The sequence below is a fragment of the Mesocricetus auratus genome, unplaced genomic scaffold, assembly GCF_017639785.1.
Source record: "Mesocricetus auratus isolate SY011 unplaced genomic scaffold, BCM_Maur_2.0 Super-Scaffold_4256, whole genome shotgun sequence".
NCBI lineage: Eukaryota > Metazoa > Chordata > Mammalia > Rodentia > Cricetidae > Mesocricetus > Mesocricetus auratus.
In genome coordinates, this window is record NW_024429182.1 from 29,612,138 (window position 1) to 29,626,240 (window position 14,103).

Consider the following 14,103-nt stretch of genomic DNA (forward strand, 5'->3'; position numbering starts at 1 on the left):
TCTGTTTCTTCATGGTTCTAATGTAATTATTTGTGCTTAGTCTCCTCATTACTAACTTCTATAGAGTTGATTGTCACAAATAAAACCCCAATGGCTAATTGGGTTTATTGGAAGTCTACTATTATAGCTTTTCCAACACTTCAAAAATTTAATGTCAAAGTGAACAGCAGATTGGCTTACAATAGGAAACTAGAGATACAGTAGCCAAAAGCAGTGTACTGACATTAACTGGGTCTTCTCTGAAAAGAAAACATCATTTTGAAATTTACTTTATTTTAATTATGCATATATACATGTGTCTCTACTCACTATGCAAATACATAGAGGAATAGAAAAATAATAGTGTAAGAATGGTATATATATTAACAAGTGATTCTAGTATTGGTGATTCTTCTTAACAATTTGGTTGATATATTTCAAATAAAAAGTTGGAAGATAACTGAATTCAATCAAATGGTTTTAAAATGAGTAATTATTTCTAAATCATTATCCAAAGGAATACTGAGCTAGGATGTTTTGTTGTTAATTTTGGTTTATGGAGATAAGATCTCACTGGAGGTCTGTATGGCCTGGCCCTTACTTTATAGATCAGGCTACCTCAAGCTTATGGGAGATCCTCTTGTCTTAGCCTCTGGATGTTAGGTGACTGCATGTGTCACCACACCCAGATGACAAATAATTATAATGAAAAACATTTTTCAGTACCCTCTCTGTAAATGACATATTTCAGTGAACTATTGATGAACTCCACATTCATCTAAATGGGAACTTTTATATTTTTATTTCTTCTGATGTTGCATGACATAACCTTAGACAACCTCTCAAGGTCGGTCACAGTTATCTGGAGAACAGATGACTATAATGGGCTAGTGATAAGGTTGTTGTAAAAATGAAATTTATGTTATCTATAAAACCCTTACCCCAGTGCCTGGCAAATAAAACACATTCAAATCTCATCTCCTATCATCTGTCATTACAGATTCCAAGCCTCTGCTTCATTCAATGAGAAAAACAAATAGAAAAGCACCACATTCAATCACCTCTTTATATTGCATTGAAATTCGGTCTCTTACTTCACGTCTAGTGCAAGTCCTTAGGAACCATGTGAACACATCTGTAAGAATTACTTTCAATTAACATGCAAATTGTTATAATACATTATTTTAACCATAAAATATTCTTGTCTAGTGTTTAACATTCTGCCTGGAAGATTGTTCTAATAAATGCTTAGCCTTCAGTGTTTCAAACCCGAAAGCCCTGTCTTGAATGACCATTTATCAGAATTATTGGAATCTAAATTGATGTCTTTCGATGCATTTGAGAAACTTCAACCATTTCTCTTTCCTGGGTAGAATTTTAAACTGACTGTCCTCAGTCGTTTTGCTTTTGGAGTTCACACTACTGACAGACAGATAATTCTTAGAGAGCAGATCAGTTACATGAGAGAACTTATCTGGTATTTAAAGAACAATAGATCTTTGAATTTTAAAGAACAGGGTGTTTTCAGAGTAACTAATGAGCAGGGAATCACTTTTTTTTCTGTTGAATGATTACCCATTTATCCATTTTAAGTCCATAAGTGAAGCAGATGTTACTGGCCATTTCTTATATTTTTCATGTTTGAGTTTGGTGTGTGTGTGTGTGTGTGTGTGTGTGTGTGTGTGCACACGTGTGTGCATGCATTCTTGCAGGGTAGAAAAAGGCTTCAAGTGTCTACCTCATTCCTTTGAGGCAGGATCTCTTCCTGAACCTGGAGCTCATGCCCAGCTAAGCTGTCAGCCTAGTAAGGCACTGCAGTTATTCGTTCTCTTAACCCTGCAGTGGCATTGGGATACAGATGTAGTTGCTGGGATCTGAACTCTGGACCTTAGATGTACACAGCAAGTGTTTATTCCTGCTGAACCATCTTGATGAGGGAGGTCAACGCAATATGGAAATTAACACATTTATTTACCAGAGAAAGAACTTACACAGAAGCTGGGAGATCAGAAGTGTGGCAGACTTCCAAGAGAGAGTGAGGTTTTCCTTTTCCTTCATTAAATATCTCACCTGTGCGCATCCCTCTGTCCCCGCCCTTTTGGGCGTGGACAGTATTGTGGGCTCACTCCTACACCATCTGTCTACTCCCATTGTTGTTCATTTCTTATTGTTTCTTCTTATAAAGGATTCTTCCTTGGTAATAATAAATGCTGCACAATAGTTTTGTGTTGGGAATAATACCAGAGCCTCATGCTTGGTAGAGAAGTGCTCTACCACTGAGCTAAACCTACAGCCACAGCCCAGTGGTTTGAAACATTTAAAATTATAAAACATAATAAATTAAAATTTCCCTCCTAACTCCAAAGATTTTTGGTTTCATTTAATGTCCTGCACAGTTAAGGAAATACTATTTTTTTTCTCATGTATGATGGCTCTCATGAAAATATAGTATGCTTTCCACAGAGCATATATTTCAATACAAGTTGTCATATAGAAGTAGTAGAGTTTTTAAGACAGCATCCAATTGTAAAGCTCAGTTGTAGTGTGTATTTTCCACAAATACTCAATGTGGTAGAAACACTAATTAATCTAATGTCTCAGGAGTTGAGGTAGAGTTTATCAAAAGAACAAGGAAGGGGTGTGTTTTTCAACCTGCAGAACCCATGTAACCAGCTTCTTTTGCCGAACTCTGGTTCTTAGTCTTTCTAATGCTGTGACCCTTTAGTACAATTCCTCATGTTTCAGTGACTCTAAACCATAAAATTATTTTGTTGCTATAAGAACTGTAATTTTGCCACTATTAAGAATCATAATGTAAATGGCTGATATACAAGGTATTTGATATGTGACCCCCCAAAAATAGAATCTCGGCCCACAGGTTGAGAACTATTGCTCTATTGTCTTCTGTTGAAATTGATTGCCTTCTGGAAATGAAAACCTACCTGACTCAGACCAGGACAGTAAGTCTGGCAGAACAGGTGGTCCTGGGTGAATTGCTATGCCTCTGGAAATTCATCAATATGCTTTCCCTTAAGTAGTTGGAATTAGTGACAAATTAACAGCAGTGTTCATGCTTGTTTCAAAGCTGTAAGCTAAGACTTCTTTCATTGCATTACTCTCATCAACTTGAAATTATGCTGTAAATCGGGAATCAGACACATTCATGAACACGCCCTCATTTGTAGTCTTTATTCAAACACTGAAACCTGAGCAAATGAGATTTTAGTCCTAAACCCCAGCTGGCATTTTCATTAGACTTTCAGGAGTTATACCATAATGAGTTTTAGTTTACAGTTTATTAGTTCACATATAAATGAAGTTTTGGCTGGCTGTGGCAGTGCATGTCAGTAAGGCTAGCATTTGGGAGGCTAAGGCAGGTGGATTGTCATGAGTTCAAGGCCAGGCTGGAATGCAGTGTGAAACCTGCCTCAGAAAACTGAGCAAATATATAAAGAACACAAGTTTTCTCAATTTTCAGTTTTGACATCACTCAGTAATTCCACTTGCTGTTTCAAGGGAAGAAATGAGAACTGAGTGAGAAGAAGGGAACTGACATTTCCATCATAGCCATGCGAGGCTTAGTTTTAGCCTGTCTAATCTGACTATATCTTCTCAAAGTGAAATCTGTATAATCAAGGGAGTTTCTAAAATTTTAGGGTTTACTGAAGCCCACTCATGCTAGTCAGAAAAACAGAAGACCAAGTTGTGGCACTGTTTCCTGCAGTGACCTGGAGCAGGGCAAGACAGCAGTTCAAAATGCCATCAGGCAGCGCCAGAGTTTAGAGAACTTTCTGCTAATTTTCTAGAAGAAATTTGCATTGATTGTGCTGAGAGGGCAGGATAGTTCAGAGCTTGGATGGGAAGGGTTGACTGGGCCGTCGACAAGGATGAGCAATGGTGCAGCATAGACTATGGACTGTGCTGAGAAGACAGGATGGCACAGAGCTTGGATGGGAAGGATTGAGAGCGTAGTCTACAAGCATGAACAATGGTGCGGCATAGACTATGGACTGTGCTGAGAAGACAGGATGGCACAGAGCTTGGATGGGAAGGATTGAGAGCGTAGTCTACAAGCATGAACAATGGTGCGGCATAGACTATGGACTGTGCTGAGAAGACAGGATGGCTCAGAGCTTGGCTGGGAAGGGTTGAGAGCGTCGTCTACAAGGACAAGCAACAGCGCAGCACAGACTGGTTTGCTTTGGCTAATAGTCTGTCTGCCAAGTGTACATAGAAACAGGATTTGGTTCTGAGGAGATTTAAAGCTTTAACTAGGTCCATCTCACAAATGATGTGACAGACTTTGATGATTCCCCCATGGAAGACCTCACCCTCCCTGGCGAGTGGATGAGGGATAGGGTGGGGGGATTGATGGGGGAGATGGGAGGGAGAGGGAACTGAGATTAACATGTAAAATAAGATTGTTTCTAAATTAAATGTAAAAAATATTTCAAAAAACCCCAGTTATTCCAATGTAAAATTGTCTTATTCTTTGGGTATGTCGCTGTGTCCACTCCTTGCATCCTATCCTTTCTTTTCCTGTCCCTTAGCCTTTTGTCATAAAGTGTCAATGAAAGAAACACCTCTGACCTTGAGGAACAAAAGAGATGTCTTATTTTGGGGCCAAATATGAGTGACTATGGCCCAAGAATACAGATGTGGGTTTCCCCAATTATCATGTTCTCATGAGTTGGCAATTTTGTTACTTTTGTTGCTGGGTATATCATGTAGGTGGATTATAACAAAGCAGGAGAAATTGCTATAGGCTTCAGATACTATCTGACACATTTTTAGCCATTCAGTTGGTAGAAACTAGGTTCATTCAGTTCTTCCATTCCACAGGATTTAACTAGCAGTCACAAAGATGCTGAATCACATACAGAGGATGGGAGTTATGCTAAAGTTGCCCTAAGATAATTTGGCTCTGGATTTGTCACATGTTAACATTTCCACACCACTGAAGATCTAATCAGTTGATCAGATTTGTAATCACAGCTTCTTTCCAGGAATTCTCATTCATGCAGATTAGAATATACCAGAAATGTTCTCGTATCAGTCTTATGAAGCAGTCAGTCAGTGCCTCCATACCTTCATTCAATAAGTACCTCTGAGCCAACGAATTATGAACCACATTCACACCATATACAGTTCTTATGTTTAATGTGTTTTCATTCTAGTAATAAACACATGCTATCAAAAACAGATATCTAACTAAAGTTATAGTAAGAACACAAAGGGGTTGACTCTCAGAAGTAAGAGTCTGTCTAGTATGTCCTAGATTAGACTGACCAAGACTTTGCACTAAAGAAAACCAAGAAGAATCATGATAGAATTTGACTTAGTAGCAAGGGATGGGGGTGAGGACAACAGTTATTGAATGAATACTTTCAGGTCCCAATAAACTATCAATTAAAATAACTTAAAGGGTGAGTAGGATATAGAACAGAGAAAATGGTGTACATAGGAGAACCTGGGGAAAGGACGTGGAACTGGGTGGAAGCTGGTGAGATGATACTGAAGAGAGAGAGGGTGGCTGTCTCCCTATCATGGCTGAGGTCCTCAAAGCCATAGAAGTATGGATTGACCTAAAGCATTGGAATGCTAAGCTCTTATTTGCAATATACTGTGGCTAGTTTTATGCCAACTTGACACAAGCTTGAAACATTAGAGAAGAGGAAGCTTGATGGAGAAAATGACTCCAGAGAAAAGATCTAGTTGTAGAACCCAAACCTATCAGGTGTCACGGGGGGAGGTGGGCAACCCATTGTGGGTGGTGCCATGCCTGGGCTGGAGGTCCTAGGTTCTACAAGGAAGCGGGTTGAGCAAGCCAGTAAGCAACATCCCTCCATGGCCCCTCCTGCCTCCATGTTCCTGCAGTGACTTCCTTCAGTGATGGACTAAGATATGCAGTATAAGTCAAACAAACCCTTTCCTCCACACCTTACTTGCAGACATCGCGTTTATCACAGCAATAAAAATCTTGACTTGGACAGAAATTGGTAACTGATAGTGGGGTGCTATTGTGACAGACTTGACCATGTTGTTTTGAGAGGAATGTGGAAGGACTTTAGCACTTTGGGCTAGGAAAGTCATTGAGTATTGAGAGCTTAGTGGGATGTTGTGTGGGAGCTTGGAAGATACAAATGTTGATAGCTGTGCGAAGGAGGCCTGGCTTGTGAAGCTTCAGTGGGAAGCAAAGACTCTATCAGGTCATTTGTGTGAAGAATCTGTGGTGTCTGTTTAGTTGGTTCTGCCTAATCAGCTAGGGTTAACAAGAGACCAGAATTGCTAAAGTAAAAGCCTTGCTTTCCTGGACAATGGGTGCTGGTCAGCTGCGACTAAAGAGTAGTTGTGATTAAGAAGAGGCCAGGATTATTGAGGTGAAGTCTTTTGGGAAGTGCTTCCTCAGGGTTATCACACAGAAGCTGTGTTCCAGAGGTACCCAAGGTTGTACCTGGTGCTGGCTCTTAAACTTGGTAGTGTGAGCATTACCCAGGTAGTACTGGTTTTCAAGACAAGAAGGAGTCATGGAGATCCATTAAGGCTTGGTTCTGTACGTCAGGAGTGGAATTCCTGCAGAGAGCCCAGGAGAGGCTATTGGTGAAAGTGCTGCCCAGTTGCAGCAAGAGACGCCAATATTTTAGAGATGCCAACACCATGGGATCAACACTAAGAGCAGCAGCATCAGTGGAGTGGAGAGAGATGGAGCCCAGAAGACAAGCTGTGTGTGCTGCAGAGAATGGAATCAGAGAAGTCAGCAAACCCTTTGGAAGAGTCCAGAGATCATCAGTAGATCCAAGACATTAAACAGAGTTCAGTTTTGTTTTGATTTGGTTGTGACTGTACCTTGGTTTTTCCTTCTTAAAATAAGAAAATATTCAAATTATTTTTGATTTTATAGGATCCTGCGGTTGAGAGACTTTCAATTTTAACAGAGACCAAACTTTTAAGGTGTATAAGAGACTGTGGGGCATTTTAAGTTTGTAAAATATCTTACATTGTGATGTTTATTTTAATTTGTGATCTAGGGGATGAACAAGAAAGGAAAGGATGCAGTTTAACAGTGATGTGTTTATGTCAAGTTGACAAGAGGTCAGTTTCTCTGGCTAGTATTTTGTCAGCTTGATACAAGTTATAGTCACCGGAGGGAAGAGAGCCTCAACTGGGAAAATGCCTCCAGAAATCTGGCTGTAGGCAAGCTTATGTGGCATTTCTTAATTAGCGATTGATGCAGGAGGGCCCAGCCCGTTGTGGATGGTATTATCCCTGGGCTAGCAGTCCTGGGTTTTATAAGAAAACACTTTGTGCAAGCCCTGATGAGCAAGCCAGTAAGCAGCACCCCTTCGTGACCTCTGCATTAGCTTCTTTCTCCAGGTTCCTGCCATGTTTCATTGCCTGTCCTGACTTCCTTCAATGACTGACTAAATGTGGAAGTATAAATAAATAAACTCTTTCCTCCCCAACTTGCTTTTGGTCATGGTGTTCATCACAGCAATAGAAACTCTGATTAGGATGCAAGCCTTCTCCTTGCTAGACATCAAACACACTTAGAGGATTTCTTAAATTATGCAATCATTATCTGTAAATTCTTAATCAGGAAATGTGTTTGCATTTTTCATGCAAACATATTTGTTATAGCAAGCTGCCATGCAGGTGTTCAGCATCACTCTCTGCTTTGTTTTCCAGTGTTCCAACATTCCAGAGCCTTCCTGATGAAATCCTCAGCAAGCTGGCCGATGTCCTCGAGGAGGTAATTGTTTTGATCCTTTGAACATCTTGAGATGGAACACAGACTGTGAGCCAGACTGGGCTGCTTTCTTTCGCAGCTCTGGGATGACATATGCAAAACTACTGAGAGACCCTTGCCAGTTTGTCCCAAGCTCTGGAATGAGCTATACATCTGACTTCAAATTAAAAACAGCTTAATAATCCTACATTAACACACAATTAGATACAGGCATGTCAGTTATGGGGAGAGAAACATTTCATTGTGGTAAACACAATGTGATTTTGATGTCTATGAATGATATGTTGGCACTTTTCTTCTTTACTTCAATTAATTGTAGTTGTTGCATTCCTGGGATAAATGAGTTTACAAGAAAAATTGGTAGTTAGATCCATATATTCGAAGCATGTGTGTATTTTGCATATATGATTTCATGCATGAATGTGGAGTGCCACAGGCTTTTCGTTGAACCCATGGTGTTGAGGAAGATGAGAGACGATGGATATGAGCTCCTCATGTGCCACAGAGACCCTGCTTGGAGAGGAAAGGAACTTCTCCACTCATGCAGAAGCTTGGCATGAGATTGAATGTATTCTGTTCCCTTACCGACTGCAGGAGATCTGACTCGATGTTCTTGCACAGCTGAGTTCTTTCTAGAGAAAGAAGCATTTAGGTGCTTCTGACTCTTTATTGACTACAGATAGGAGCCATGCCAACAGCAAATACCTATAATCCCAGTGTTCAGGAGGCAGAGGCAGGAAGGGCAGTAGTTCAAAGTCACCCTTGGCTACATAGTAAGTTCCAGGCTAGACCCTATCTCTGAGAACCATAAATAACAAAAGAAAGAGAGCTGGAGGTGCAGGGGGAGGTTCTCTTTCCCTCTTGGCCTGTCTGCCATCAGCCAGAGAGGGGAAAAAGACAGAAGGGGGGATAGAAATTGTTATATGTGGCCCATGAGCATGAAGGGAGGAAGGTTTCTGGGAGATAGACTTAGTGAGTCAGCTCAATGTTACTTCAGAGTATAAGGAATGTATAGGATTGGGGAGCCTGGGGACAGACCATAATTTGCATTAAGTGGCATACCCTCATAACAAGGAGTATGTGGCAGTAGGGTCCTATAGCAGAGATCCTAGCACAAGTCTTCTTAGCAGAGGTCTGTGATAGGGGTCAAGCTAAAGATGAATCAGGCATCTGATTTAGAGACAGCTTTTAGATAAGGTTAGTCCTCCAGGCTCTGGGACATTCTCCAGATAAAGATAGGTAGAAAGCAGAAAGCCTTGCTGGGGAGAGAGGGAGTTTCCATATTTTCAAGCTTAGAGAAAGCTTCCAGGCTATGGCAGACTTCAGCCTCTAACCAGCCAGCAATGTATTCCAAAAGAGAGGAAAGGCGAGAAAAAGGAGGACAGTAACATCTACCCAAGGCAAGGCAAGGGGGTGTGTTTGGCCTTTGGGAGCTTTAGATTGCATTTTTTCAAAGGATATAATCTATATCTAAATATAAAAGATTATGTAACCTTGTTTTGATAGGCATATTTTTATCTTTCATAAAAAGATTATATGGTGGCTTATACAAGTTTAAGAACAATTGATTAAATAAAAACATTAAGTCAGAAGAGGTCAAAGGAATTCTTATTATAAACATGGGGCAAAACGAGGTGAAGACTTAAGTTTAGGCAGTAAATATGCTCCTTAACCTTGTCTGTGAAATTTTCTCAGAAAAATACAGATGGATAGATGAGGGAAAAAAGTGAGGTTAAACTCAAAGGCCACATTTGTTTTTGACATGGTTTATCAGCAGCTTTAGTACTCTGAAGCACTTCAGAAGAAAGAATAATCTATGTGTAGGCAATCCTCACTGTAATTTCTGTTAGTTGTATTAAAACAATTGCAGGTAGTGAGCATATACGTTTTGTTTCAAGTTGTAAAGATAAAAAATTTGTTCCATTTTGTGGAGGAAACAGATACATGCCTGAATGGAACTCAGTGACAGACCACTTGCCAAAAAGGATGAAAATCCTAGACACTCTCTGTCTTGCATAGATGAAAACCAAATTCCTAACTGGGTATGGTATTGCCTATTCCAGCACTCAGAAGTACAAATAGGAAAATTATGAGTTTGAAGACAGTCTAGGAATAGTAAATTCAAGGCCATTCAAGGCCGCATTGTCCAGAGAGTAGGGAAGAGGAAATGACTTCAGGAAATTGGAAGGGTTATTCAGCAGCCCAAGGGAAGCCCGAGAAACAGACAACATGGTTAAGGGAAACATTGCATCATGAGTTGTTATGTTTCTATTATTCAGTTAATCTTCATTGATTATCCCTTGTAAGCCTTGAAATATAACACTTTCAAAGGAGGCATGGTCAATTTCTCATAGAGTTTACTTTCTAGAAAGAGAGATCCCTGATAAGCCATTGGTTGTTCAGGCTTTTAGACTGAGATGGAATCCATTGGATTGCTTTAAGCAAATCAACAGAAATAAACATTTATTGTCTTCTTTACTCTCCACTTTAGGCTTTTTTTTTTTAGACAAAGTCTCTCACAGAACTGTAAGCTACACTTTTAACATGGTTCCCATAGCTACCAGGTTGAGCAAAGGTGAGGATGTATTGGGGATGATGGTACAAGAAATGATGGTGGTTTTCTTGGTTGTCATAGAAGAGATTGAAAAGAAATGGCCGATGCTGACTGAAAGAAAATCAGAAAGTTTACTGTTATTCTACATGGTGGAAGAAGACAAATTGAGGATAGCAATGGGAGTTAGTGCTCATGGAAATGGAGAAGACTAGGGGAGGGGTACACTAGAATGAAGAGACATGGAGCTGAGGGAGGAAGGATGTGGGGAAATAGAACTCTTGGGGCCGTTGGCAGATAGATGACTTGGAGCAGTGTTTGGCAAGAAGCTGTCAGTTAGCTGGGTGTTATTCTGAGGACCAAATGTGGGTAAAGACTAGGCAGAGTGTGGAAGCTGGTATTAGCCCAACATTGCTATAATAGCATTTATGGATGTGTGGAGCACAGTGCTGAGGGAAAAAACCTCAAACAAATAAGCAAAAACAAAGATGACAGAATGTCATTTATATAAAGTTTAAGGATATAAAATATTTGACTTAGTAATTATAAACAAAATGTCACTAATCAGACACATGTGAGTTGTTTCCTGTGCCATGAGGAGGGAGAAGAGATCTACGCAGACAAAGGAAAATGAATAAATGAATGAGTGAATGAATGACTTGGAGGGCACACAGTAAAGCTCTAATTGATTTTAAGTGTTTTTCTCTAAGAAACAGAGCAAATTGTGACAATGTCAGAAGCATTTTGTGCCTTAAAATTGAGAAGGTTCAAGGAAGAATTCACAGAACTTGTATTTGAATTTTGTTTAAATGACAAGGATAGAAATAGAGAAGGTTAGATAGACAGGGAAAATGGATGTAGCCAGAATCCAGCAAATACTGTGGTGTGGGAAATAAGATGCTTCACAGGAGGGCAGGCTTTCCAGGGGAGGCATAGCATCTCCACACATATGTAGGCGAGTGAGCTGATGCAGTGGCTGGAGCTATGTAAATCCTCATGGGATATTTTGTTTCCTTGGTGATATAGAAAACAAGGTCATAAACAGAATGGGAGTTGGGTAGACAGATGAATGCTTTGAGGAAATGGATGGTGAGAGAAAATGGAAGTTTAGAAATATGGTGATATTACCAGGTCCCAATTTGATGCTTGAAATTTCTCATCTAAATTAAACAGCATAGAGAAAGTTTGATTAATTAATTAATTAACTTAGAGACAAGGTCTTGCTTCATAGCCCAAACTGATCTTTAACTCATTATCTTTCTGCCTCCATCTCCAAAGTGCTGGGATTACACTTAAGCTTGCTTCAAGTTGTTTTCTCCACCTTTAGTCTATCATTTATCTATCTATCTATCTTCTAACTATCATCTATCTATCTATCTTCTATCTAACTATCATCTATCTATCTATCGTCTATCTAACTATCATCTATCTATCTATCGTCTATCAATCTATCTTTTTTTATTTTGAGCGGATTCAGGTTCCACATAGGCAGATAATTGCACTTAACCAGGACTGTTGTATTTCCAAGAGAAGATGACTGATTGAAGGAACAGGAAATTGAGGATATATACAAGAATGATTGGAATGTTTGATTTTGGAATTTGGACTCAGCCAAGCCAGTGAGAAGTCACAGGATCAGTGGACTTAAGTCTCATGAGTTGAGGCATTTTGGGAGTTAGGTTTTAAGAGTGGCTGAACCAGATAGGAGTTAAAAATATTTTTTGTCTCTAGGTAGAGTTTGTATTGGTGTATCTGTGGTCCATTCATAAATTCTTAGTTTGAGGGTTATTGAAGTAAGCTGTCCTATGGTTTATTGATCTCTTTCATGTGTGACCACAAAGTGAACCAGAGCATAGCTGCTTTTGACTGCTGTGTTCAAATATAAAAGACATTCATCACAAGAAGACTGGGTGTATTTCTCCCTGGATGTGCTGACCTGCAACCTCTGTAAATGGAAAATTGCTTTTCCCTGTGGGTCTTTCAGCTTTTGCTTGTCTTTGTAGAATACGGTGAAGAGCTCTCTGAAGATATGTGTGTACATACATGTGTGGGTGTGCATGTGTAGGGTGTGTCTGTGTTGCAGAGAAATCAAACTGAAACACAAATTCTTGAGCCCCAAATCAACCTCTTTATAAAGCAAAACAAAGCTAAGAGTCTGTGAAATTCTTTAATCATTTTCTGTCTTCTCCACAGCTGTGAAATATTTGCTGTCTTATGTAACTATAGCCATGATGCTCTAAGGCAGACCACAAATATTTCAGTGTTTTGTGCTGTATTTTAATTTTCTTTCTTTTAGTGTGTGTGCGTACATTGTATGTACCCATTCTTATAGGTGTATACGTACCTGTCCATGTGTACAGATGCACGTATGGAGACCAGAAATACACATTTAGTGTCTTCTTTGCTCCCCATTTAGTTTTTTTTAAAACAAAGTCTTTCACAGAACTGAAAGCTACAATTGCTGGACACTGAGCTCCAGGAGTCCTCCTGTTCCTACAACACCAGCACAAGGATTATAAGTGTGTGGCAGCCAATACCTAGAAGCTGAAAGAATCCCAATTTTTTTCATAAGAAGTATTATACCCAACGAGGAAGTTTACAGCTTTGTTTATTGGACAGATATTTGTGGAACACCTGCTGTGAGCCAGGAATTGCTCTAGGCCTTAGGGGATCCAGGCTTTCTTTCCTGTAGCATGTGTAATAGTTGAGGACACAGATAAGCAAGGAAGGCAAATGATAAGCCCACTGAAGTTATTGTTGAGAGAACAACTTCAGTCACACATAGTGGTCCGGATGCCTTTCACCTTGATAAACCCTGAGTCCAAATTTAAAATATGTATGGAAGCAGCTTTAGGTTAAAGCTAATTCAGTTTGACAATAGGAAGGGAAAGTAAGATTTAAACCAAGGTCTAATGAAAAATGCCCTGGAGAGAGCATGATCTTAGCATAGAAATTAGTTTACTGTTTTAATTGGGAAGAAAAATTGTGAGAGAGGCTTCAGAAAATTTAACAAGATCATGTTATAGTGGGTTTATAATTGAAATTTCAGAGCAAAAGGTTAGACATCAGGACTCCCAAAGGGCTAGCTAGCATGGCCACACACCCCAATATCTCAGTTAAAGGGATAGATAACTGTGCAAAGCAGAGAAAGGAAATTTAATAATACACACACTGGAGAACAGATGAAAGGGATCTGATGATGTTAATGACACTTTGTGGGTACTGGCATGAAGCTTTGGGTTTAAGTAGAAAAAGAATTGGACCATGGGGGCAAAAGGTGTGCGTAAGTAAGCACTTGTGGCCCCAGCACGGTTGATCATTGTCTTAGTTCTGGTTCTGCATGGTGGACTGAAGAAGTCCTGGTTGCTTGAGGGCAGGAGCAGCCTCTCAGAGGATTGCCCATGTTTCAGGGTGTAGCCTCTCCATCACAGATTATGGTCCCAATGGGTGGGGAAGGTCTGTCCCACCAAGTGCTGCTACTTCAAAATGAATACAGGTTTAGAACAATGACCTTCAGGGAATCTGGAACAGGACACTGTAAAAAACTGCCATTAGGGTGTTTAAGTTATGTCTGTCATAATGAGACTAGAAGGGAAGCAAGATAGTTGAAGCACCCCCAGTTGTCAATGGATACTCCCAGAGTAGGTGACATCCTCTTTGCAGAGGTAAGCAGTAGGACTCATAGTGGGCAAAGGATGCCCAGCAAAGGCAGATGTGCTAGGCTCTCCTGATGTTGGTTCTTGCTAAGTGTAGTTGTGCACATGATGATAAGGAGTTTGCTTTCACTCTGAGCACAGGGAGAAACAGTATGCATGGTAACTAATAC

The 14,103-nt window shown here is 40.0% G+C and overlaps 1 protein-coding gene across 5 annotated transcripts in view; it reads left to right on the top strand.

The window, feature by feature from the left end:
• Prkg1 (protein kinase cGMP-dependent 1) overlaps positions 1-14,103 on the top strand; it is a 1,145,204-nt gene that overhangs the window by 819,974 nt on the left and 311,127 nt on the right. For all 5 annotated transcript variants that reach the window (XM_040745627.1, XM_040745622.1, XM_040745633.1 and 2 more), the window contains one exon: positions 7,666-7,729. In XM_040745627.1, the coding sequence (XP_040601561.1) occupies positions 7,666-7,729 (64 nt within the window). The remainder of the gene's footprint in view (positions 1-7,665; positions 7,730-14,103) is intronic.